General features: G+C 26.0%; 3 protein-coding genes and 1 long non-coding RNA gene across 5 annotated transcripts; 2 read left to right on the forward strand and 2 right to left on the reverse strand.

Annotated features, from left to right (window-relative positions):
- Positions 1 to 1,199: 1,199 nt before the first annotated feature.
- LOC123259761 (phosphatidylinositol 4,5-bisphosphate 3-kinase catalytic subunit beta isoform) lies at positions 1,200 to 18,508 on the reverse strand. 2 transcript variants are annotated; one of them, XM_044720453.1, is made up of 9 exons: positions 18,372 to 18,508; positions 17,839 to 18,074; positions 16,025 to 16,480; positions 5,659 to 6,093; positions 5,152 to 5,582; positions 3,395 to 3,946; positions 2,735 to 3,319; positions 2,201 to 2,663; positions 1,200 to 1,359 (listed from the first exon to the last, which is right to left on the reverse strand). In XM_044720453.1, the coding sequence occupies exons 2-9, from the start codon at positions 17,980 to 17,982 to the stop codon at positions 1,228 to 1,230; spliced, it is 3,198 nt and encodes a 1,065-aa protein (XP_044576388.1). In that variant the 5' UTR covers positions 17,983 to 18,074; positions 18,372 to 18,508; the 3' UTR covers positions 1,200 to 1,227. The 2 variants fall into 2 exon arrangements, with proteins under 2 accessions (XP_044576388.1, XP_044576378.1); XM_044720443.1 differs by having other exon boundaries at positions 17,839 to 18,508.
- On the forward strand, positions 7,695 to 14,836 carry LOC123259793 (protein Spindly-like). Its single transcript, XM_044720504.1, has 6 exons — positions 7,695 to 8,187; positions 11,358 to 11,658; positions 11,897 to 12,017; positions 13,621 to 13,933; positions 14,007 to 14,163; positions 14,248 to 14,836. The coding sequence occupies exons 1-6, from the start codon at positions 7,919 to 7,921 to the stop codon at positions 14,818 to 14,820; spliced, it is 1,734 nt and encodes a 577-aa protein (XP_044576439.1). The 5' UTR covers positions 7,695 to 7,918; the 3' UTR covers positions 14,821 to 14,836.
- A 5,142-nt stretch (positions 18,509 to 23,650) lies between the features above and the next one.
- On the forward strand, positions 23,651 to 25,170 carry LOC123274415 (zinc transporter 7-like). Its single transcript, XM_044742024.1, has 2 exons — positions 23,651 to 23,697; positions 24,147 to 25,170. Exon 2 carries the CDS (start codon positions 24,160 to 24,162, stop codon positions 25,168 to 25,170), a length of 1,011 nt encoding a protein of 336 aa, XP_044597959.1. The 5' UTR covers positions 23,651 to 23,697; positions 24,147 to 24,159.
- Positions 25,171 to 26,409: 1,239 nt separating this feature from the next.
- On the reverse strand, positions 26,410 to 27,250 carry LOC123259872. Its single transcript, XR_006508333.1, has 2 exons — positions 26,972 to 27,250; positions 26,410 to 26,899 (listed from the first exon to the last, which is right to left on the reverse strand). It is a non-coding gene; the product is annotated as an uncharacterized LOC123259872 (long non-coding RNA).
- Positions 27,251 to 27,556: the final 306 nt, after the last annotated feature.

A 27,556-nucleotide genomic window follows, 5' to 3' on the forward strand; every position in this document is an offset into this window, starting at 1 on the left:
GTTGGAAAAAATTTTGGCTCTCATGTTTTTGGATAAAATTTCTATTTTATCTTTTTTTTGATTTATTTTTTCTTAAATAGTACAGAAAAATGAACAATTAAAAAAAAAAAAAGTTAAATAACAATTTTTTTTTTTAATTTGTTGAAATTGTGATAATCAACTTTTTTTAAATTGTTTATTTTTTCATGTATTTAAAAAAAAATATCAATAAAATCAAATAGAAAAAATGAAAATTAAAATAGTGTTCCCACTTGTAAATATTCACCAAAATTTAAAAAGTAGTGGTAAATAAATTAAAGAAAAAAAAAAGAACTATCCTATAAAAAATAAAAGAATTAATTTTGAAGTAAAATTACATACTCTAAATCGTGAGTTAAGCTATTAGTCTTTAATTAAGACACTTTATAATAAAATTAGCAATTTATCCTATTTATATTGGCACTTGTCTATGTGATTGGCATTGGAAACGGTGCCTGCGTCAGTGATTGTACTCTTTCAATTTTCCTACTTTTCCATTTGTTAATCCATATATTCAACCTATCGCAAATGTACAAAGCAACTCTGTCACCAATTGAACAATTAAATTTCCAAGAAAAAAAATCCTAGCGCCAAATATAGCAAGAGCATTTAAAAAAAAATTTTTTTTTTTATTTATAATTGATAAATCTGTTCAATAGTTATTCTTACATTTGCATATGAAAAATTACTATAACGTATTCTTGCATCATGATACATTTACACGGCTAATCATCACATCTATCACGAAATATTAACAGTCATGTTTTATATTTTATACAAGACTAACGAGTGGAGTCAGTGATTAATTGTATTATTTATAATTATTATTACGATCTTTTATTTTTATATTATTATTAGTATTAATATCATTACTATTAGCATTATTGAAAAATTTACTAAATGTATGATTATGAATTATTGCTATTACTTTGAATTGCCACGAGCATACAGGTTAACATTTACATCCTCGTTTTAATCAACATTACACTCTTAAGATAAAAAAAGTCTCTATCACATTTGGCAATGTTTATTTTTTTTTTTTTTTCATCCTATTATTATTTATTAAAGAACTATGAAATCTCATAAAATAAATCACTGACAATAACCACTCTCAGTCAGAATAATCGTAAAAACAAATTTATAATTTCTGAGCACTTGCAGTCTTACTTGTTCTTTTTTTGTTATTTTTGTTATTAATTGTTTATTTATTTATATTGTTTTATTGTTCTTGGCGACATTATGCGACGCCCAATTTAACGAAGTTTTCCATGAATTAACAAGAGCTTCGTTGAACTTACTCCTGAAATGATTTTGTGCTTCTTCTTCTGACATCTCCAATACCTGTAATTTTTCATCAGTTAGATACATAATTAAGAAATGATCTTTTATCTTGTGAACTATTGACATTTTTAAATATATAAGCTCATCTTGATGTTACACTCATCGAGACCTTTCATTTGAATACCCACATCAATTTTTCATATATTTATATATTTATATATTATGTATATGTATATGTGAAAAATATATCAAAAATGCATGTGGGTACTCAAATGAAAGCTCTCGATAAGCGTGACATCAGGATGAGCTTACATCTTTAAAAATATTAATAATTAAGAAATGACGTTGTATCTAGTCAACTGTTGACATTTTTAAAGATATAAGCTCATCCTGATATTACACTCATCGAGACCTTTCATTTAAGTACCCACATCAATTTTTCATATATTTATATATATTATATATATGTATATATGAAAAATATATCAAAATGCATGTGGGTACTCAAATGAAAGCTCTTGATGAGTGTAACCCCGGAATGAGCTTATACCTTTAAAAACGTCAATATTCAAGAAAGTACAGGGCATTTTAACAAATATCTTGTGAAGTATTGACATTTTTAAATATATAAGCTCACCCCAACATTACACTCATCGAGACCTTTCATTTGAGTACCCACATAAATTTTTCATATATTTCATATATTTTATATATATTATATATATGAATATATGAAAAATATATCTAAAATGCATGTGGGTATTCAAATGAAAGCTCTTGATGAGTGTAACATCAGAATGAGCTTATATCTTTATAAATGTCAATATTTAAGAAAGTACAGTGCAATTTAACAAAAATCATTATTAAAAAAAAAAAAAAAATAAAAAAATAATTGACTTACCAAAGTGTCTCTCAAATAATTAAGATCTTTCTCGCAAGAGAGTTCCGGCAATCCAGTTGATATCATCATAGCAAAAAGCGAAACAATCAACCCGCCATGACACCTCAATACCGAAAAAGCCGTTTCACAGTACTCCTGAAACCTCTGAAACTCCGGAGCTTGACTCTTTTTCGCCTGTCCCTTATTAATAACATGAACAAAGTCATTAGTGAGCACAAAAGGTACACGCTCACGCTTGACTCCGAATTTTTCTTTGAAGTGACCTAGAATATGCCCGAAGTCCACATGGAACAACTGTCCACTTTTCTTCACCATAATATTATCCGGGTGACGGTCAGCAATTCCAAGAATATAAGTCGCGACACTGTAGCCCGTGCAACTGAGAGTGAACTCTTCAATCGCTTTATCTAGCTCTGGTTTTGTCGAATTGTGATCCTTGAGCCAAGCGATCAATGAACCGCACCTGAAATAATTAATTCAATTAAATAACATTTCTCAAAAAAAAAATTTGTCTAATTATTATAAAATACAAACTTGAAAGCAGCTGTGGCAGAAAAAATATTTTTTTCCTTCTGGATATTAGCAATTGTCTCAGCATTCAAGACAACTTCAATCATCCCGGTTTTATGATCAGTAGATATGCAATTATATAAATTCATACGAAAATCTAATCCTTCTTCTTTCCATAATTTATCCATTATTTTAAACATCTGTAATGTCAACATATCTTGTCTCAAATCATCACCGTGTTTCATGATAACATAAATATCTTCTCCAAAAGTGTCTGCATTTTCAAAGACAAGCCACAGTGGTTTCATTTTACTGTCCATAATTCGACACTTCTCAGCTCGAATTCGTCGCAATCGATAGCGCGGGTCCAGTGGATTTAATACATTAGACAACGCCTCTTGGCAATGCTCTTCTTGCAGAAAATCGTGCAAATATTGAAGCGCAGATTTACGATCTTTTCTCAGCTTTATTTGTTCAGATAAATTTTTCAATTTATTCAACAACTCAACTTGTTTTTTTAAATGTTTCATATGTTGTTGAGCTCCTCGGCAATAAGCTTCAAGTATTAATCCAAATCTCACTGATACCGACGCTACGTGCATTTCAGGCCTAATATAAAAAATTAAATATTTCATTTTAATTATAAATTAATTAAACATTGAAAAATTTTAGATAAAAACTCACCTGAGGTGCCAGAATAAATAGTGACCTATCCTCTGGTTATCTAACGCTCGCCTTAGCAAGAATTCAGTGAGATCACACGACAAATAATTTTCGTGCTTTAACGCTTGAACTAATTGTAGTAAATAGAGATTTAATTCTTCATCTCTCAGGTCTTTCAAACAGCGAACGGCGAAACTCCTGACATTTTGGTCCGCGTATGCAAAGTCCAGAAGCTCGAGAGCTTTCTCCACCGGGAGTTTCGGCCACTGCTGGATTAAAGCGGTAGCTTCAGCTACTTCTCTGTGATCATTCCACTCGACACACTGCAGCAATTTTGGTAATAAATTCGGCATTTTAGTGAGACACTGTCTTCTCAAAGCCCACATTGTCTTTTTTTCTTGTTCGTGAAGCTCGTGCAGTGGATAGCGGTCTGCTAATAATTTTAATTGCTCCCATTGCTGTTCGTTAGCTTCCAATTCAAGGCTACGGTCTTCAGAAGACTCGCGTAATTTCGCTGCGTACTCTACGAGTTTCTCGGGTGTTGGGTAGAGAACGGATTTATCTTTTCCGTAACTATAAAGTAATTTAATAAGATCATTATTTAATGTTTTATAAAAAAAATTTATATATAGCATTACTAAAACCAAAAGGGCGTATCTCAAAATATCTCAAAGTATCTCTAGGTACATAATTAAGAAATAACTTTTTATTTTGTGAAATATTGACATTTTTAAAGATATAAGCTCATTCCGATGTTACATTCATCAGGACCTTTCATTTGAGTACCCACATCAATTTTTCATATATTTCATATGTTTATAGATATATGTATGTATGAAAAATATATAAAAATGCATGTGGGTACTCAAATGAAAGCTCTTGATGAATGTAACATTGGGATGAGCTTATATCTTTAAAAACGTCAATACTTAAGAAAGTACAGGGCATTTTAATAAATATCTTGTGAACTATTGATAGATTTAAAGATATAAGCTCATCCTGATGTTACACTCATCGAGACTTTTCATTTGAGTACCCACATCAATTTTTCATATATTTTATATATTTATATATGAAAAATATATGAAAATGCATGTGGGTACTCAAATGAAAGCTCTTGATGAGTGTAACCCTGGAATGAGCTTATATATTTAAAAATGTTAATAGTTAAGGAAATACAGGGCATTTTAACAAATATCTTGTGAAATATTGACATTTTTAAAGATATAAGCTCATCCCGACATTACACTCATCGAGGCCTTTCATTTGAGTACCCACATCAATTTTTCATATATTTTATATATTTATATATATATGTATATATGAAAAATATATGAAAATGCATGTGGGTACTCAAATGAAAGCTCTTGATGAATGTAACATTGAGATGAGTTTATATCTTTAAAAACGTCAATATTTAAGAAAGTACAGAGCATTTTAATAAATATCTTGTGAAATATTGGCATTTTTAAAGATATAAGCTCATTCCGATATTACACTTATCGAAACTTTTCATTTGAGTACCCACATCAATTTTTCCTATATTTTTATATATTTATATATATGTATACATAAAAAATATATCAAAATGCATGTGGGTACTCAAATGAAAGCTCTTGATGAGTGTAACATCGAGATGAGCTTATATCTTTAAAAACTTAAATATTTAAGAAAGTACAGTGCAATTTAACAAGTCATTATTTAATAAAGCAAAATTTTAATTTTTTTTTAATTCACAAGTCACGGCAGTCAATAGTTTCCTTTAATTAAATACTTACTTAGGAAACGTGAGCATAAGAGCAGCAGCTCGGTCTATGTGTGGATTAGATACAACAGTACCAAGCGGATGAAGTAAATCTTCATTTTGCATCTCTTCAGCATAAGTCCAAGTGTAGAGTGTCATTGCACCTGTTTTTAACTGAGACTTGAAGTCATAAATAGCTGTATTAGCCCACCACATTGCATTTATAAAGTACTCTTGTTTAGAATCTTTTATCAGTCTACGATTTTTTAGGCCTTTTCCTGATTTGCTTAACTCGTAAAGGACAAAACACAGCTTCGCATTTTTAGGTATGTCTTTAACACGAAGATCAAATTTAAGTGTTTCATCCCAGGTACAACTACCGTCTGGTGAAACGGTCATTTCTTTGGTTTTTCGACTCTCGCAGAGTGATTTACCACCGTGAAATAAACCAGCTTGTACTCCGACCTTTAAAAATTAAATTTTTTATGACAATAAAATCTTTAATATTAAGAAAAAAAATTATTTTTATTAAAATAAATACCTCGACAGTTCGATGAGCAGCGTCACAGTTTAATCGTGAAATTCCATTGACTGTAAACTCGAAATAACTATCAAGTTTAAGCGCGGATATATGTTTGCCTTTTTTCCGCAACGTTAAAGTTGAAAAAGTTGGCCGCGATCGTTTAAGTGAATCCAGTTCTGGATTTTCTAACGAGTTATCGTTGTCGATCATAACATTGCGAATGCTTACTGTTATCAATGTTGGTGACACATCCTTAGATATACAATCCTGAATGTATGTGTATTGAATTAATGGATGCTCGCCAATTAAATATTCTTCTTGGCCGCAGATCTTCAGTGTAAAATCATTCGGCTTTTCACCCTTTGACATCAGTGTGTTCGCACGTTTGTTTAATATTAAAACTATTAATTGATATGGTGTTGTGTCGTGAGATATTTGGAAGGTGTATGTCGTCTGAAATAGTAAATATTTTTTTGATAATTTAATCTGTAAAAACTGAAAAATTATAAATGCAACTTTTTTTTAATTAATTTTTTAGACCTAGTTTATTTTTCAAGAAAAATAAAAAAAATTTCTGTTAATTTTAGTGTCATATTTTTATAATAATGAAATTGAAAGAGAATTGATAATTTTTAAAAATTTTTTAATAAATAAATTATTTAAAAAAAAATTTATTTTAAAAATTTTATCGTTAGAAACTGAAAAATTATAAATGCAATTTGTTTAAAATTAATTTTCTAGATCTAGTTTATTTTTCAAGAAAAATAAAAAAAATTTCTGTTAATTTTAGTGTCATATTTTTATAATAATAAAATTGAGAGACAATTGAAAATTTTTATAATTTTTTTAATAAATAAATTATAATAAAAAAAATTTATTTTTAAAATTTCATCTTTAAAAACTTTGAAAAATTATAAAGGCAATTTTTTTTAAATTAATTTTCTAGATCTAGTTTATTTTTCAAGAAAAATAAAAAAAATTGTCATATTTTTATAATAAAATTGAGAGACAATTGAAAATTTTTATAATTTTTTTAATAAATAAATTATAATAAAAAAAATTTATTTTTAAAATTTCATCTTTAAAAACTTTGAAAAATTATAAAGGCAATTTTTTTTAAATTAATTTTCTAGATCTAGTTTATTTTTCAAAAAAAATAAAAAAAATTGTCATATTTTTATGATAATAAAATTGAGAGACCATTGAAAATTTTTATAATTTTTTTAATAAATAAATTATAATAAAAAAAATTTATTTTTAAAATTTCATCTTTAAAAACTTTGAAAAATTATAAAGGCAATTTTTTTTAAATTAATTTTCTAGATCTAGTTTATTTTTCAAGAAAAATAAAAAAAATTGTCATATTTCTGTTACTTACAGTGTCATATTTTTATGATAATAAAATTGAGAGACAATTGAAAATTTTTATAATTTTTTTAATAAATAAATTATAATAAAAAAAATTTATTTTTAAAATTTCATCTTTAAAAACTTTGAAAAATTATAAAGGCAATTTTTTTAAAATTAATTTTCTAGAGCTAGTTATTTTTCAAGAAAAATAAAAAAATGTTTTTATTTTCGTTAATTTTAGTGACATATTTTTATGATCCTGAAATTAAGAAACAACTGATAATTTTTTTAATAAAAAAATTAATAATAAATAATTATACTAAAAAAAATGTATATTAAAAATTCGATCTTTAAAAATTCTAAAAAATTATAAATGTCATATTTTTATGATATTGAAATTTAGAGACATTAAAATTTTTATAATTATTTTAATAAATAAATTGTACTAAAAAAAATTTATAAAAAAAATTTCATTTTTAAAAACTCTAAAAAATTATAAATGCAATTTTTTAAAAATGTTTTTTTTTGGTCTGATTTATTTTTGAAGAAAAATAAAAAAAATTGTTATGTATTATTTAATTAATCAAAAATTAAAAAAATTAATTAAATTTAATTTCTGTAAAATTAAAAAACTAAGCAAAATATTAATTCAATAAGTTAGAAATTTATTTTATCGACAATCCTGTAACGTAATTAATTTAAAATCCCAAACAAACTTGAAGTTTGAATGGCCGTTACACTGTAAACAGAAAAAAGTGCTGAATTTCATCAATTGAGTGAAGTAAAAATAAAATTATATCTCAGTGGAAGAAAAGAAATCATATCTCAGTGGAAAAAAAATTTCTCACTTAACTAATAATTTACAAAGGTGAATTTCATTGATAATAAAATAAATCATCCATCGCATCACCGCCCTTAACCTAAAAGGATGTCGACGCTGGAGAATAATGAGAGTTTAATAAAATTCAATGACAGTGAAATCATAGAAGCTGATGAAATATCTGTCCTAAGACGACAAGTCAATTTATTAACATCAGAAAGTGAAAACTTTAAACAACAAAACCACTTGCTACAGGGTAAGCTGTCAGCAAGTGTTACGTTGCAAAATGAGCTGCAGGAGAATGTTGAATCCCTTGAAGAGTCATTGAAAAAAAAAACTGAGTCTGTCGATCAAAAAATACGGCTAATTGAAACAAAGTATGTTAATATTAATTATCAGCTGATTATGACTCTAAAATTAAATGAAAATTAAATTAACAGATAAGGTAAAAGCCCCAATTATTGACGGGGGTCTAAATATTGACACCCTAAATTATTTTTAAATATATTAAATTATCTGTAATAAGAATAACGATCAAATAAATTTTTATTAAATTCTAATTAATTAAAAAATTGAAAAAAATCACATTCAGTTCAAAATACTAAATATTAATTATTAAAAAAAAATAAAGTTAGCTCCAGTTCATCAAATCAGCTTACGAGCGTCTATTTTCTTAACAACTTTGATGAGAAAAGCATTTTTTTTAACTGCCGAGTTTAAATTAATTTTTTCATGTAATTATATGATCTATTTTTTTTTTAATTAACAATATATGAAATATTTATAAAATTAAATAATCGAAATTAATTGTATGCTTTATGATATTTAAATAATGGGAGTCAATAACTAGTTCATAATTTTTATGGTGAATCCCATATTGACAGCCAGTCGACAGCGCTATGACGCCTTTTTTTACACGCTTTATATTAGCTTCACTTGTATGTCAGTTTGTCAGTATGTAACTCTGCGTGGGTAATTTGCGCGCCTGAATATTTTTGATAATCAACAAATAATAGTTTAAAAAAACTAAAAAATCACGCTTTTATAAATAAACCAAACTAAAAAGTAAAAAATAAATAATAGTTTAAAAAAACTAAAAACACGCTTTTTATAGAAAACCAAACTAAAAATAGAAAATAAATTTAAATTAAGAATAGTGTTAAAAATTTCAATAAATATAAATTAATAATAGTGTAAATAAAAAAAATGTATTTTATTTTAAAAAAAGCGTGGGGTGCTTTTTAAGATATTATCAAAATGATAATCACTCTACTCATATCTGTCAATAAAATATTTATAACTATTGACACCATGCACCTCACGCTTTTTTACACGCTTTTTTTAAAATAAAATACATTTTTTTTATTTACACTATTATTAATTTATATTTATTGAAATTTTTAACACTATTCTTAATTTAAATTTATTTTCTATTTTTTAGTTTGGTTTTCTATAAAAAGCGTGTTTTTAGTTTTTTTAAACTATTATTTATTTACACGCTTTATATTAGCTTCACTTGTATGTCAGTTTGTCAGTATGTCAGTATGTCAGTATGTAACTCTGCGTGGGTAATTTGCGCGCCTGAATATTTTTGATAATCAACAAATAATAGTTTAAAAAAACTAAAAAATCACGCTTTTATAAATAAACCAAACTAAAAAGTAAAAAATAAATAATAGTTTAAAAAAACTAAAAACACGCTTTTTATAGAAAACCAAACTAAAAAATAGAAAATAAATTTTAATAAATTTAGATTAAGAATAGTGTTAAAAATTTCAATAAATATAAATTAATAATAGTGTAAATAAAAAAATGTATTTTATTTTAAAAAAAGCGTGGGGTGCAGGGTGTCAATAGTTATAAATATTTTATTGACAGATATGAGTAGAGTGATTATCATTTTGATAATATCTTAAAAAGCACCCCACGCTTTTTTTAAAATAAAATACATTTTTTTTATTTACACTATTATTAATTTATATTTATTGAAATTTTTAACACTATTCTTAATTTAAATTTATTTTCTATTTTTTAGTTTGGTTTTCTATAAAAAGCGTGTTTTTAGTTTTTTTAAACTATTATTTATTTTTTTTAAGTATAAAATACGTTATATACGCGATTATATTCAAGGCTTTTAACTGTCAAATAACTCGGCGTGTTTTAGTGTTAAATAAGTTTTTAAATAAATTGTTATATTTTTCATAATAATTATTCATTCATAGAAATTATTATTAATTAACTTTAATAATATTGATTACTTTATATCAAGTTTTTGATAAATAACAATATAACCAAATGATTCGACGCACGTGCAGTAGGGGCGTCAATAATTGGGGTTACGGTACGTCAATAATTAGATCAATCAGTTTTTTAACCCGTCAATAATTGGTGTATCCAGATCATATATTTAATTATTTAAAATTAATTAGTAAATATCACTGATTATCATTTTAAAAAAAGAAATTGATTAGTTAAGGTAGTTGTAGCGTAATAGGCATTTCAACAGAAAATTATGAAATTTTTTTTATTGAAAGATAAATATATTAATAATTCACTACCAAAATTTCAGATCAATTGACCGCACCGCTTTTGAGTAATTAATTTTTGAAATTGCATCTTTTACACGTAGCGGTAAGGTAAAAGCCCCAATATATGATCATGTACCAGTATATGATCACTCCATGTATTTGTATACCTATATTTGTGAATATAGATATACAAATACATGGAGTGATCATATACTGGTACGTGATCATCTATTGGGGCTTTTACCCTGATAGCCACAGTTTCAGACCAACCAAGTTGGTGTCAGATAGTTGCCACCAACTTAGCGACAACTTGCGGTCAACTTCCGAATTTGTAACTGTTGGCGCCAAGTTGGCTACAAGTTTCTGAGAAAAAAGAGACCAATCTACTGCTGCAATATGTCGCCAAATTTCTTGAGAAACTTATCGTCAACTTGGTGTGAAAAAGTTTCAGAGCAACTTTTGCCGACAACTTGGTGAACAAGTTGACACCAACCGAGTTACTTTCCAAGAGTTGCCGCCAAGTTGGTGACAAGTTGCGGCAGTAGATTGACAGAAAGTTGCGGCCAACTTGGCTATCAGGGTACCTTATAGAGAGATGATAAAGTTAATATGAAATCTTTGGCCCACTCGAGTGGTACGGAAGATTTCATACTAACTTTACCATCTCTCTATACCTCTACGTGTAAAAGATACAATTTCGAAAATTAATTACTCAAAAACGGTGCGGTCAATTGATCTGAAATTTTGGTAGTGAATTATTAATATATTTATCTTTCAATAAAAAAAATTTCATAATTTTCTGTTGAAATGCCTATCACGCAACAACTACCTTAAAACATTACTGAAGACATTACCACAAACAAAATTCATCGATATTTATATTTGATTGCTTAAAAAAAATGAAATCATAACTTTGTCTCTTATAGCGTCAATAATTGGGGCTTTTACCTTATTTGATAATTTTACGAATTTTTTTAACAAGTAAATTATGGTAAAAACTAATGGATATATTTTTTCAGGCATGGAGTCAAAGCTAAAGAGTTAATGGATCGTATCACTGAACTAGAGAGTGATTTATTGATGAAAACTGATAAAATAAATTGTTTAGAAGCTAAATTAAATGAAGCTAATAATAAGTTATTGCTTACTACTGACTCCGTTTCTATAATAAATGCAAGCAGAGTTGATGAACCAGATTCTGATGATAAAGTTAAAGAGCTATTGCAATTGTTAGCTGATGAGAAGGATAAGTCATTTAAATTAGAGCAAGCACTCGGGGAATTAGAACAAAGGATGTTTGAAATGAGAGAAGTTTATAATGTAATTATTAGTGATTATTTTAATGCTAAAGTCAGCCGACGGTTTTTATTTTTTTTTTATTTATTAAATTAGAACAAAAGAAATTTTTTTAATCACTTTTTCACAAAATAAAAATTCTAAAAATTTTTAGATACCAGCTAATTTTTCATCGATTAGTTTGATTTTGAAGCTTTATGGTAGTAGATAAAAAATTTTTTTAATAATCTGATCAATTTATTAAATTTTAATAAATTTATAGGCTACTAAAGAGGAATTAAAAGAAAAATCAAGTGTATTAGAAGCTACAAGAGACGAATTAGCTGAATGTAGAAGTGAATTAATGTTATCAAAAGCTACTCCATTTGATCAACAGTCTAAAGGTTTTTATAAATATCAATTTTTTTTTTTTAATTCAGATAACTACAATTTATAAATTACTATTTTTAGGTATGAAACTAAAGTTAGCAGTCACTTGACAATTCTTTAATTTTTTGTAACAAACAAATTTTTTCCGAAAAATTATTTTTAAAAAGGAAGTGTCTATTCACACACAAAAAACTCCTAATAATTCCATGCCGCGTGAATGTAAAAGCCCTTACATTTACGCGGTGTGGATTTATCAGGACTTTTTTGAGTGTGAATAAATATTGCGTGCCAAAAGCTAAAAGGGCGCATAATTTTTTTTTTATCACAACCGACTGGTTGAAATATTCTTCGCCTAAAAATGAAGCATCGATTTCCTAAAGCTAAAAGGGCGTATGTCTCTTATTATGCGCCCTTTTAGCTTTAGGAATTTGAAAATTTTATGACCTAAAGCTAAAAGGGCCTATAAATTCTTTTTCTAAATATTCCATAAAAATGCTTATTTTTAGCCTAAAAATTAAAAAAAAACGGTAGAGTCACACGAGAGAGGCATATTCTAACTAAACATACACTCTTTTAAAATTACAATTAAAAATATTTTCAAAAAATTGCTAAATGTGCGTGATTGTAGTAATTTATTTTTTATTTGAAAATTATTTCAATCTCATTAATTTTCGATTAATTTATTTATCTATTGCTTGTATAAAAATAGTTTTAAATTATTATTTTTTCAATATTGTTTAAGTACTTAACAGCCGATCTTCTCTTTTTTTCGCGTCGCACTCACTGTAAGAAATGGTATTATCCTTGTTGCACTCATAATTATAAAACTATTGCAGTTTTATGTTTTTTTTTTAAACAAATGAGAATTTCGAAAAAAACGCTCTGCTATGAAATAGATAATTAAAAAATCTATTACGTAGCAGAGTGTTTTTTTTTTTTTTTCAAAATTCTTCTTTGTCTGAGAGAGAAATATAAAGTTACAATCGTATAGGGACCGGTAGTTAAGAAATTTTTTTTTATTCATTAAATTTTTTAATTTCATGTCTTGTGAAGCTATTTATCAAAATTTTATAAAAAAACATAAATTTTTTTTATGCGCCCTTTTAGCTTTAGGCACTACTTTTCTAAAAGCTAAAAAGGTGTATGTCTTGAGTTACGCCCTTTCAACTTTAGGATGCTCGAATTTTTTTTTTTACATATCTTTGTGTTTCGAGTGATTTTAAGAATGGCAAAAAAAATTTTTTTTATGCGCCCTTTTAGCATGGATCCCTACTAACCTGTAGCTATACGCCCTTTTTGCATTAGTCACGCGATATGTGCTTTTAAAAAATTTCAAAGAATCAAATCAGGATATTACTATGCCATCAATAATATCAGGATATTTACTAAATTGGTAAATTGAAATAAATAAAAAAAAAAAAACATAAATTAGTTGGTCTACTATATCCTGATTTGGCTCTTTGAAATTTTGTAATTCTTAGACTTGAAAAAAGGTCTTTTAAAAAATAGCATTTTTTAATTTTTACATGTCAATTTTTTTTTGCCATAATTTGTTTGTTAAAAATATTATTAAAGTTCAATAAATAATTATCTGGTAAATTAATTATAATTTTTTAGGTAACTCATTATTTGCTGAAGTCGAAGATCGCCGTAAAAAATCATTGGATACAATAACTAAATTGAAAGAAAGTCTTTTAGAAGCTAAAAAAGCTCTCAGTGTAAAAGAAGGGGAAATAAAAGCGCTGAAAGCTGAAAAAGCAGCTCTACTTACGACAATTCAAGACGACAGAGACGATCAAATTCAGCATAATGCTAATTTAATAGAAAAATACAAAGATAGAATTTCAGAGCTGGAAGTTAAGTTGAAAGATCAGCAGAAAAAACTTTGGCAATTGGAGAAACAGAAGCAACCAGTCGGTGATGAGTTTGTGTAAGATTTAATTTATTTTTATTTTTATTTGAATTTTTTAGGGCTGATTTATTGAGATAATTTTATTAATCAGGTACTTCGACAACGAGCTAAGTGCCAAGAGGAAGGAAATAGAAGAACTTTCATCACAGCTTGAGGGAAAATCAATCAAAGCTTTGATTGAAGAGGAAATAAAGTGTAAAACAAATGAGCAGTTGCGTTATTGGCGACGCAAAGCTGTTACCAAGGAGGTGGCTTTTTGTTTTACTATTAAAATTATTTTTCATATTAATTGTAGATATTTTAAATAATTAATTTGGACCTTGATTTTTTAGGCACAAGTTGAAGCAATTAAATGTCGATTAGAAACAAATTCTTCGGTAATTAATCATGAATTATTGAGACTAATTCAACAGACTGGTAGGCCGGATAATAATTTATGTGAGGAAGAAGTTAATTCATCGGTAAATGTTAAAGTAGTCGACTGTACGCTGAATAACACTGCACGCGTTATAGAAATTCCGAAGTTACTTGGTAAAATTAAACCAGCCAAGTCTGTTGATGAATCTTTGGTCTTTTTTGAAAAACCAAAACCACTGGACAGTGATTTGATTGGTTTTGTTGAGCCAGCTTCAGGTAATGTAGAAGAAATTGAGAAACCGAATGATTCTATTTCCTTGTCGGAAAAAAATCATGCAGAAAAAAAAGGGATTTTGAAATCTACAAAAGATGCTTGGAAAACAACTTTTACTTCGGCTTGTGACGTTAGTATGGGCAAAGAAAACAAGAGTTTGAGATTTTCTGATGACACTGTGGATCCAGAGCCCAAAAAACTGACTAAACAAATTAGTAATACTCCGAAATATAGAATTATACACGCGTCAAGTAAATCTAAGAATGCTAAATAATATTTTTTACAATGTATCTTTGTCTAATTATTTACAAGTAGGGTCAAATTTATAAATTTTTTTGAAAATATGTAAAATTTGTTAAATATATAATAATCAACTTTATTTTTAAATTGTTCATTTTTTTATGTATTTTTCAAAAAAAAAATATATAAATAAAATCAAATAGAAATTTCGTTCAAAAAAATGAAAATTAAAATGGTTAATTACTCTTCGGTAATTATTTACAAGTGGGGTCAATCCTATTTTAGGTCATATCTAGGTAAAAAATTAACTTTTTCAATTTTTTTTAATCTGCTTGTTTTTACGGAGAATTTATAATGAAAAATGTCGTAAAAAAAAAGATTTTAATAGCTTTTTTTCCTTCAAAAGTTGGAAAAAATTTTAGCTCTCATTTTTTTTGGATAAAATTTCTATTTTTTGATATATTTTTTTTTTTGAAAAGTATATAAAAAAGAACAATTGAAAAGAAAACAGCTGATTATCACAATTTTTTAAAAAATTTATAATTTTTTTGAAAATTTTTTAAAATTGTGATACTCAACTTTTTTTTTAATTATTCATTTTTTTATGTTATTTAAAAAAAAATATCAATCAAATCAAATAAAAATTTCGTTCAAAAAAATGTAAAATAAAATGGTTGACTTCACTTGTAAATATTTATTTCTTCGGTAATTATTTACAAGTGGGGTCAAACCTATTTTTGGCCATATTTAGGTAAAAAATTAACATTTTCAAATTTTTTATTATGATTCAGCTTTTTTTTACGGCGAATTTATGATAAAAAAAAGAAATAAAGATTTCAATAGGTTTTTTTCTTTAAAAGTTGAAAAAAATTTTTGCTCATGTTTTTGGATTCAATATCTATTTTATCTTTTTTTGGTTTTTTTGATGTATATTTTTTTTAAAGTATATAAAATAACGAACAATAAACATACAAGTTGAATATCACAATTTTCAAAAAAATTTATAAATTTTTTTGAAAATTTGTTAAAATTGTGATAATCAACTTTTTTTTAAATTGTTCATTTTTTTATGAATTAAAAAAAAATATATCAATAAAATCAAGTAGAAATTTCGTTCAAAAAATGAAAATTAAAATGGTTGACTCCATTTGTAAATATTAACTACTTGTATATTTTAATAATGAGCAATTATAATAAATTTTTACAATAAATAAAAATAAAATTTTTAATAAACTAACCTCGGTATTTTCAAATTTGGTAACGACAACCATATTGCCATCTTTAAGTCGAGATTCAATATTTTTGGGTATGTCTGGCGTTTGAGCCAGTCTGGGTCGAAACTGATACCGAACTTTTTCCTCCCACTGTTTATTACGTCTCGCTTGTGCATATTCATCCCCGAGAAGTCTGAGTTTCCATCTGAAGTCATTAACTTCGGAGTTTTTTAATGAAGCAAACTCGTGCAAACCTTTGCCGATCAGAGAACCTATTTGTGAATCCAAATTTCTGTCGCTTTTTACGCATTCTCTCTCGATGACTTTTAATACAGAGCAGAATGGTTTAACATCACACAGTCGACTTTCGTCTCTTATTTCTTCGGCTTCGGCGTTTGTGTTTATGCACGAAAATACATAAGACGGTGCGTCTTTTAAAGTACCATGGAGTGGGTATTTACTTGCTTCTTCCCATAAATCCTGATGAGAATTAAAATTCAATTAAATAACCAAACTTTTTTTAAGCAAATATTTGCTTTAAGTTATTTGTTACAAAAATAATAAAATATCTACTAAATTAATTTATGAAAATTAAGTGAGCTATTTAAAAATTTTTAGAATTTTTAGAAAAATTATTACAAAAAAAGAAAAAAAAAATTTCAATTGTAAAAAATTTGAAAAACTATAAGTGCAATTTTTTTTAAATATTTTTTTGTTCTAATTTTTCAAAAATTAATTTTCATAGATTTTTTTCTGATTTCTGATAAAATTAGCCGACGTTTAACAATTTAAAAATTTTTTTATCAATTAAATTTAAGCTTAATATGTTGGCACATAAATTATTAAATAAATAAAATAAATCACAAGTAAAATAATTGCAGGTATAATTTTAAAAATCTTCTACATGTAAAATTTATTCTTTCAATTTTTTTATAATAATTTTTTCAATAAAAAAAATTCTTAATTATCAACAAATTTAATTTTCATATTTTTCTTGCTATAATTTATTTATTAAAAAATTATTTTTAATTATCAGATGTCTCTTAATTTCAGTATCATAAATTAAGAGTAGTTTTAAATATTATTAAAAACTTGTTTTAAAAAATAATTTCTAAAAAATAGCATTTTTAATTTTTTAAAATTTCTACTTAATTTTTTTTTGCCATAATTTAAAATAATAAAAAACAATTGTTCATTTATGTATAAATTACACTCTTTTTTTTTTTTTTTCATTAATTAAACTCTAATTAATTTTTCTCTTAAATTAATGTATGACACTTAAGTTAGCAGACGTCTAAAAATTTTTAATTTTTTTTATTAATTAAATTACGACTAAAAAGATATTTCTAAAAAATTGCACTTATAGTTTTTTAAGTTTTTTACATGTGGCAATTTTTTTTAAAATTTTTTAATTAAAATTTTTTTAATAAAAAATTTATAAAAATTTTGAAATGTCGGCTAACTTCATTTTTATAATTAATGATGAAAATTAAGTTAGCCGACATTTAAAAATTAAAAAGAATTTTTTTATTGAAAAAATGACTACAAAAAAAAAAAAAAAATTGTCATTTGTTAAAAACTTGAAAAACTGTAAGTGCAATTTTTAAAAAATATTTTTTTGTTCTAATTTAATTATAAAAAAAAAAATCAAAAAATTGAAAACGTCGGCTAACTTTAGTATCATAATTAATGTTATTTAATTTTAAATATTCTCTATTGATGTATATTGCCGATAGGCGTATGTTGATTAAAAAATAAATAATCTATTAGTAAAAAAAAAATTAATAAAACTATAAAATGAATTTAAATTAATAAAAAGAAAATAAAAAAAAAGTTACCTCTTTAATTTCACCAAAAGTGGTATTGCGATTGACTTCTAATGGTATAATAACACCATTAGGCATAAGGCATGTCAACTCAACATCGTCTGATGGGGTTTTAACCCAAAAGTCGTAATTATAAGCCTTGGGTATGTGAACCATTATGATAATAATTATCAATAGCTTGTTATGATGATGATAAATACCAAGAATAAAATGACTCAGACATCGGCAACATCACCATCAATATAACACTGCTTTTTTTCAACAATAAAATAATATTTATAAAACCTACTTAAATTAATAACCGTATTAAAATGCCAGGGCCACAATTTGTTTCCATCATTAAGTTTGTAACAATGGATGCATGTACACAATAACAATAAATTATTATTATTTTGAATGTTATTTGTTGTGATGCACATTTGCGTATGCCAACTTTATTTTTTTCAATAACTTTTAGTGTGTTTATCTGTTTCTGTTATTATTACAATCTTGATTATGGATTACGTTATTTGGCATTTAAATAACTAATAAAGTAATTGACGCACTATGATCCAGATTATAATTACTAATGTTGAATAATGTCACTCAGTTAGAATGTAAATATTATCATCGTACAATGTACGCAATAACGACACAGGTCAGCCATTATTTGTTTCGTGTTTGGATTGGTTTGGAATTAGGGTGGGCTATGGAGAGGAGGTTAAAGAGAAAATAAATCATTTCAAGATGGGAAAATCTTTGTGGGAAATTTACTTTGAATAACTTTCTTTTTTTGCCGCCGCGTGGCGCTGTCATACATTTTTAACTTTAACGGATAAATTTATTTGTTCATTGTTTTTTATGACAGTTTTAATTTATGAAAATCAAGTTAGGGTAAGTGTGGGTATTACTGCAGATTTTCTTGTTTTAATTATCAATAAATGGATTATGACTTTTTTGATTAAAAACAAATTATTTCTGTTAATTTAAATCTTTCGGAAAATATCTGCATAGTGGTTTTATACGTATGACAATTATTCAATTTGTTATTAATTAATAAAAATTAAGTAGTTACAGAAGTGAATAATTTTATCTTTTTTAAGAGTTTCAGTGTAATAAATAATAGTTTAAAAAAACTAAAAACACGCTTTTTATAGAAAACCAAACTAAAAAATAGAAAATAAATTTAAATTAAGAATAGTGTTAAAAATTTCAATAAATATAAATTAATAATAGTGTAAATAAAAAAAATGTATTTTATTTTAAAAAAAGCGTGTAAAAAAGCGTGAGGTGCATGGTGTCAATAGTTATAAATATTTTATTGACAGATATGAGTAGAGTGATTATCATTTTGATAATATCTTAAAAAGCACCCCACGCTTTTTTTAAAATAAAATACATTTTTTTATTTACACTATTATTAATTTATATTTATTGAAATTTTTAACACTTTTCTTAATTTAAATTTATTTTCTATTTTTTAGTTTGGTTTTCTATAAAAAGTGTGTTTTTAGTTTTTTTAAACTATTATTTATTTTTTACTTTTTAGTTTGGTTTATTTATAAAAGCGTGATTTTTTAGTTTTTTTAAACTATTATTTGTTGATTATCAAAAATATTCAGGCGCGCAAATTACCCACGGAGAGTTACATACTGACATACTGACATACTGACATACAAGTGAAGCTAATAAAAAAAAAAAATAATTATTTATAAATATTATAAATACGGGGAATCAGAGTTCGATTTCGGAGAGCGAGCCTGAGAAACGGCTACCAGAACCAAGGAAGGCCGCAGGCGCGCAGATTACCCACGGAGAGTTACAAACTGACATACTGACAAACTGACATACAAGTGAAGCTAATATAAAGCGTGTAAAAAGAGGTGATCGTAAAAAGTCTTTTTCTTTATATAAATGACCTAATTAATATATTTTTTACATTTAGAAGTTGGATAACCCTTTTTTAGAATCAAATAATTAATAAAAATTACATTTTGATCAGTAAAATTTATTTAATTAAGCATGCAGTAATTGGTACCGAGAAACCGCATATGCGTGTTTTACTGCAATTTTCTCAGTCGACTGCAGTAATAGAAGCGCCTCTATTTGTATATATGTCTGTACCTCCCAGTCAGCACCCAAGTCAGAACGATTTCAGTATGAAGTCTTTTAAAAAACTTCTTATAGAAGTCCCAATGTGACGTCTTAAGGAGCTCTTTTTTACGAGGTCAGAACTAAGAGCTCTTAATGAACTCATGAGTTTGGAGTCAATTTTCTGACATCTAACTGAGTCCCTTTTTTGGACTTCTTTTTGAGTTGCGTATAATGAGCTTATAGACATTATAAACAAAAACACAAATTTCTTTTTAATATAAAGCTGTCAAAATCTTATTCATTTTTCATTTATTACTTTCCTGATTGAGAAATTAAATTGAAAATGATTAAAAATAATTCGAATTAAATGATTTAAAACAATTTGAATAGATTAATATATAGATATACACTTGGCATAGGTTAACTCATTTCTCTTAATCCAGGTTGATTAAATTTTTCAAAAATTTTAAATTATATTATGAAGTAATAGGCAATAATGTTAAAATCTGGTTCGTAATCAAACTAATTTAGATAAAATAATAAAATTGGATTCTAATCTGAAAAAATTATGTGAACTTTCTACATTTAAGGAGTACTTTGCATGTATCAATTTTAAACATTTTATTCGAATTTAACGATATCTTATAACTATATACTAATTAATTATTGTTGAATTTTTAATATTCATTAATTTATCTATTAGATTTTATATTTTGAAAAGTAAACAAAATTTATATAGACTATTTAAAAAAATATTACAGGTAGACTTTTGAATATTTTTTAGTATATAAATATTCGTAAAAGTTACTTTTTCTCTATCGATACACAGTATCAAATAGAATAAATAATATAAACAATGATCGCAACATTTCATCACTATATAAACTTAGCTTATAAGAATAATGAGGTGTGTACCGACATATCGTTTGAACAGCGTAGGGGGTAAACCGACAATATTAGGTCTAACTAAAATAATAAACATTCGAAATCAGCATCGGTGCTTTATGAAACTCTGAATTATTTTTCATAATTTACTTTTATTATTATTATTATTATTATTATTAATATTATTAATATTATTTTTGTGTTCTTATTATTGTTATCATTATAATAGCGTATAGAGATAAAAAATCATTCATTTGTGCGAGTTCAGAAAAAAGAGCTCTTTAAGAGTCTACAATAAGCGGCGCATTCGACCTCTTCAGAAGGTCTTAAAGACGTCTTTTAGACGTAGACTCTGACGTCCAAATCAGAAATCTGAGCTCATTCGGAATAACTTAATACGTCATTTTGCTATCTGGGCTATTACTGCGGACGTAAACACGGCTATTCTAAACCTCTAAATAAGTGCGTGAATCAAGTTGTCTTGAAGTGAAAAATAAACTATGGATAAAATTAATAAAAAATCAAAAGTTAATAAACAAAAAAATAAGAAGTTGAGGCAAGTCCAGGAAAGCAATAATCAGCAGATTATAAGATTAAATCTATTAAAATTTACGAATTCTGGTCAATTAATAATACGTTAAGGCTGTGTTACTTATTATTTAGATGATGAAGAATTTTTGTTATTACATTAAACTAATAAATTTTCTTTTTGATAAGTTTTTGTTCATTTTTAAGTAAATCCTAAAATATAGCCGTTCTGCAGTAATAGGTACGCAGTAACTGGATCAGTTGCAGTAATGGACACGCAGTAATAGGAGCAAGCTACTTTAAGACCTGCAGCAATACATGCATTTAGACTTCTTTTTAAATGCTTATTATTTAACGAAAATATTTGTTTCTTTCATTGTTGATTTTATTTTGGGTTAATAATAAGTCAAACTTTTGTTTAAAAAAACAAAGTTATTATTATCTTGAGAAAATTTTATAAAAATGCTTTCGAAGTGAGACTTACGAAAAAAACTGCAGTAATACCCACACTTACCCAAGCCGACATCTAAAAATTTTAACAATTTTTTTTTTTTTGAAAAGTTATAAAAAAATTAAAAAAAAAATTTCCTTTGTAAAAAACTTGAAAAACTTTAAGTGCAATTTTTAAAAAATATTTTTTTGATCCAATTAAATAAATGGTAAAAAATAAAAAAATTAAAAACGTCGGCTAACTTTATTATTATAACTTTAGTATTGTTTTAATTTTTGAGAATATTTTTAAGACAGTGAAGGGTCAGACATTATAATTTTATATAAAAATTGAATTAGCCGAGATCTAAAAATATTTATAATTTATTTCATGAAAATTAATGTAGCACATATTTAATAATTTTAATGACATTAAAGTTAGCAGTCATGCACTTGACAATTTTTTAATTTTTTTTATGAAAATAAATTTAGCAGATGTTAAATAATTTTTAGAATTTTTTTTAACTAATAAATTATGGCAAAAAAATAATAAGAAAAAAAATGGACTTGTAGAAATTAAAAAAAATGAAAAATGCAATTTTTTTAAAATTATTTTTTGGAACAAATTTGTTTGTTAAAAAAAATTCAAAAATTCTCTAATGACTGCTAACTTTACTGTCATATTTTTTTTAACAAAAAAATCTGTTCTAAAAAATTCTTTTTAAAAAATTGCATTTTTAATTTATTAAAATTTCTACAAGTCCATTTTTTTAATAATATTTTTCGATATAATTTATTTATTAAATAAAATAAAAAAAGTTGTGAAGTGACAGCTAAATTTAATTTCATAAAATTTTATAACAAATAAATTATGGCAAAAAAAAAATAAGAAAAAAAATTGACATTTAGAAATTTAAAAAAATAAAAAATGCAGTTTTTTAAAAATAATTTTTTGGAAAAAATCTTTCTGTTAAATAAAATTAAAAAATTGTCAAATGACAGCTAACTTTAATGTCATTTTATTTATATTAAAAAAAATTTTCATTTGCAAAAAACTTGAAAAACTATAAGTATAATTAAAAAAAAATATTTTTTAGTTCTAATTTAATAATTGAAAAACAAAATAAAAAGTTCAGGTGACTTTACTATAATTAATAACATTAAAGTTAGCTGTCACTAGACCAATTTTTAATTTTATTTAACAATTAAATTAATTCTAAAAAATTATTTTCGAAAAACTGCATTTTTTATTTTTTTAAATTTCTACATGTTAATTTTTTTTTTCTTATTTTTTTGCCATAATTTATTTGTTAACAAAAGTCTAAAAATTATTAAATATCTACTAAATTAATTTTCATCGGTAATTAATTTTATAGTAATTAAATTATTGTGAAAAAAAGTTTACATGTGAAAATTAAAAAAAAATCATTGGTGAAAATTTTGGAAATTAAGGTAAGCTGTCACTTGATTTTTTAATTTTATTTAACAAACAAATTTTCACTCAGCTAATTTTATTTTTATTCATTGAAAATATTTTCTAAAGATAAGAATTTTTTTTATAAGAACTTTCTATTTATTTCAAAGTAGAAAAACAAAAATATTTGCTTCAATTTTTCTAATTCCTCTGGTAAAAAAAAATTGTATACTAACTACCTTGAAGTCTATGATGTACATATACACTGACAATGAATTACTAAGTATTAATAAGCTAGGTAAATATTTCTCTGTACAACAAAAATAATCGGGGATTATTTATTCGTAAACGTAATGCTGTTGACTGCACACGTGAAGCTAGACAACTCTCGCATATTTTTCAAGACATAACTCCTATTAATTTATTATTATTTAATATAACTTAATTAGAAAGTTTATATTTTTTTAAATTATTATTTATTGCATTGTGTACTGTGTTTCCTACGAAAATTTTTTTCAAGTTGAATATTTTAACCTTGGTAAGTTTTGAACTTTTATCATACAAAAATTGATATTCCAATTTAATAATTATATGAAATTAATTTAGCAGATATTTGGTAATTTTTTTAACAAATAAATTATGTTAAAAAAAAATAATACTAAAGTTAGCCGACGTTGTTAATTTTTCGATTTTTTTTTCATTTATTTAATTAGAACTAAAAAATATTTTTAAAAAATTGCACTTATGGTTTTTTATGAATGAAAATTTTTTTTTAAATAATTTTTTCAATAGAAAAAAAATTATAAAAATTTTTAGATGTCGGCTAACTTAATTTTGATGAAAAAAAATGAAAAATGCATTTTTTTGGAACAAATTTTTCTATTAAATAAATTAAAAAAAAAGATCAAATGACTGCTAAATTCAATTTTATATTAATTATGAATTAAAATTGACTATAAATAAATAAAAAAAAATTACGAATTAAAAACAGATAAATTAGGAAGATGTTTCCAATATTAAACAGTCAAACCCGGCTAATCACCAGAAAAATACGCCAGCAATTATGCCAGTGGAGAAGACTATTCACCTTGGACAGTAGAAGCAGGATAATCATGAACCTAGCCCTGATTTTATTTCTAAACGTGGTATTCCCATGTATTGAATGGTTCTACGGAGATTGGAACAACAGCTGGGCCCTAAAAGCAGACTGTTTACGCGGGCTGTTCCATTGCAGTAGTACGCTGGCGAATGTCGCGATTATGAGGATGAGGCAATGGCCAGCAAACAGTAGATACTCCTACGGGTTCGCCCGTGCTGAAGTGCTAGCCTGTTTCGCGATTGGACTAACTCAAATATACCTTGCATTGATGCAGATCTTTCTTCCTGCGATACCGCGGCTGATGTATCGCGGTGAAGTGGGACCCGAACGGATGATCGAGATCTCGGTGGTGGGTCTGCTCCTCAACTTGATTACCAACTACGTCTTCCACTTCTTTTACAGACATGAAGAAGAATATGAAGTCAAAACTGGAATTGTCGGAGGCGACAATCCGCCGATCACCAAGGAAACTATTTATAGCATTCTCGTAGATGTTTTCGGGTCCCTGGCTCTTGTGGTATCAGCAGTACAGACGGAGATATTCAGATCAATGACTGCTGATTCAATTTGCTCAATGGTAATTGCGTTGTGCATGATATTGAGTGTGGTGCCAATGTTGAAAGAGACTGGGGAGATACTGATACAGAGACAGCCTGTGGAGTTGGACGATATTCTTCCTGTGTGTTATAGGAAAGTATACGAGTTATCTGGAGTCAATAATGTGCTAAACGCTCAATTCTGGACACTAAGTATCAACGGATTATTTGTTGGGTCACTGGTATTGGAGGTCGTTAATGTAAATACCTTTGATCCTAATGAATTAGTTGAACAAGTGAAAATGATATTCGATCAAGTTGATGTGAGACATCTCACTGTTGAGCTGCAGTACGTGACCATGTCTGAATTCCAAAATTGAATTATAATTTTATCACAGTTTCTTTGATTTAATAGAAACTAGCAACTTTGCAGTCACTATGACTGCCGTGACTTGTACACTATAAATAAACAAAATTTTGGTTTATTAAATAATGACTTTTGTTAAATTGCACTGTACTTTTTTAACCATTGACGTTTTTAAAGATATAAGCGCATCACGATGTTACACTCATCGAGAGCTTTCATTTGAGTACCCACATGCATTTTTAATATATTTTTCATACATACATATATATATATAATGTATATAAATATATGAAAAATTGATGTGGGTACTCAAATGAAAGGTTTTAATGAGTGTAACATTGGGATGAGCTTATATCTTTAAAAATATGAGGAGGAGAATGGTTTTACTTGTATCACTGTAGAGTGTTTTACAAGGGAGGGTGGGGAATTATTGTCTCTCCACTTTTTTCTCCGCAATATAGTCTCTCAACCCCGTCATTATAACTCTCAACCACTTTTTCGTCCCCACCCCCCTGCATGTCGGGATTTTTTCTTTCATGCCCGACACACATGTGCTGCGACTGTGGCCGACTTACGCGTTATATATATATATATATATATATATATATATATATATATATATATATATATATATATATATATATATATATATATATATATATATATATAATATATATAAATATATGAAAAATTGATGTGGGTACTCAAATGAAAGGTTTTAATGAGTGTAACATTGGGATGAGCTTATATCTTTAAAAATATGAATATTTCACAAGATATTTGTTAAATTGAACTGTATTTTCTTAAATATTGACGTTTTTAAAAAATATAAGCTCATCTTGATGTTACACTCATCGAGAGCTTTCATTTGAGTACCCACATGCATTTTGATATATTTTTTATATACACATATATATATAATATATATAAATATATGAAAAATTGATGTGGGTACTCAAATGAAAGGGCTCGATGAGTGTAACATAAAGATGAGCTTATATCTTTAAAAATGTCAATATTTCACAAGATAAAAGGTCATTTCTCAATAATGTATCTAGAGATAGAGCATTTTCGAATACAGCTTAAATACTTATCATCACAAATTGACTATTGGTGAGAATGATATGAAACCTTGAAAATGCACAACTCCAAGTCAAAGCCTTTCTAATGACACCAAATTTAACCATTAAAACCCATTTTATCATATAAATATACTGGTCACAAAATTTTGCTGATTAATAATAAAAATTAATTGAAGATTAATTTTAGCATGAAAAAATTTATTTTTATACATAGTCTATCTTATTCTATTTTGATGAGATCAGTCATTAGCACCGTACTGTACTTATTATAATTTACAGTGTGTAATAACATTGAAATATTATAAGCATTCAATACGATGTAAAAAACTCTAATTACAGCCAGAATTATTTTTATCACTTAACTGTCTATAGGCGTATAAAAACTTCTAATAATTAATTAAAGGAATAATCCGGTATACGTAGAGAACTTATAATTTCATAAATAAATTCTTCTCACTTAATTTAAATCATCGAAATTAACTGGTGTGTCTATCAGTTCTGTCCTCTATACTTCCGGTTCTTCACAAAATAAATTTACTATCTTCGTAATAATAATCCAACTACTTAGCCAAGTTCGAATTATAACTGTTAAGCATTTTATACAGCTCGATAATTAATTATTTATTTACAAATAATAAACATCACACTTGCGGTGAAAAACTGAAAAATAAAAAATAAATTAATACCGGCTTATATAATAATAAAAACAAATATAATTAATTAAATAATTACCAGCGAGATCAGTGTGACATATTTAATAAAACCGAGTTTGATTTCCTCATTCTTAACGACTTTCTCTTGACAACTGTTTCTTCTTATTTTCCTTTGATTATACCAGTCAACCAGACTGCAAATGTTATTTGCGTTTGACAATTCAATAATAAATACTTTTAAACGATGAGCGCTGCTGTACTTTGTATTCTGTTTGTTGCTAATAATAAATACCAGTTTATTATTGCTAAATTTCATTGCAGCTCTCAATAAACACATCTTGGTATTTTTTATGGCTTCACTGTAAAATAAAAGAGAAAAAAAAATTATTAATTCATATTCTTATTTATATAAATAAAGATAATAAATAATCTTATAATTAATTATTTTTATAATTTAAAATACCAACAATACATATAAAAAAAAAAAGTTCAATAATATAAATGCTGATAATTGCAAAGAAAATGCTTGATGAAAATTGATGGTCTAAAAATAGTTTTATCCAAAAAATTTTCCACCAGATAAAAACTAATTAGTTAAAATTTATTTAATTATTTTTAACGTGCAATGGTCAGTTTTTAAGTTAATTTGCGGGCATTGAATTCA

This window comes from Cotesia glomerata, linkage group LG1, assembly GCF_020080835.1.
Source record: "Cotesia glomerata isolate CgM1 linkage group LG1, MPM_Cglom_v2.3, whole genome shotgun sequence".
Classification (NCBI taxonomy): domain Eukaryota; kingdom Metazoa; phylum Arthropoda; class Insecta; order Hymenoptera; family Braconidae; genus Cotesia; species Cotesia glomerata.

What these genes read in the sequence shown, in the direction of transcription:
- LOC123259761 (XM_044720453.1), bottom strand. Translation starts at nt 17,982, where the DNA reads ATGGTTCACATACCCAAGGCTTATAATTACGACTTTTGGGTTAAAACC. An exon ending in TCTGCCACAGCTGCTTTCAA is followed by an intron (nt 2,664 to 2,734) that starts GTTTGTATTTTA and finishes TAATTATTTCAG; the next exon opens with GTGCGGTTCATTGATCGCTT. An exon ending in ATTATTTGAGAGACACTTTG is followed by an intron (nt 1,360 to 2,200) that starts GTAAGTCAATTA and finishes GAAAAATTACAG; the next exon opens with GTATTGGAGATGTCAGAAGA.
- LOC123259793 (XM_044720504.1), top strand. Translation starts at nt 7,919, where the DNA reads ATGTCGACGCTGGAGAATAATGAGAGTTTAATAAAATTCAATGACAGT. An exon ending in CCAGTCGGTGATGAGTTTGT is followed by an intron (nt 13,934 to 14,006) that starts GTAAGATTTAAT and finishes TTTATTAATCAG; the next exon opens with GTACTTCGACAACGAGCTAA. An exon ending in GCAAAGCTGTTACCAAGGAG is followed by an intron (nt 14,164 to 14,247) that starts GTGGCTTTTTGT and finishes TTGATTTTTTAG; the next exon opens with GCACAAGTTGAAGCAATTAA.
- LOC123274415 (XM_044742024.1), top strand. Translation starts at nt 24,160, where the DNA reads ATGTTTCCAATATTAAACAGTCAAACCCGGCTAATCACCAGAAAAATA.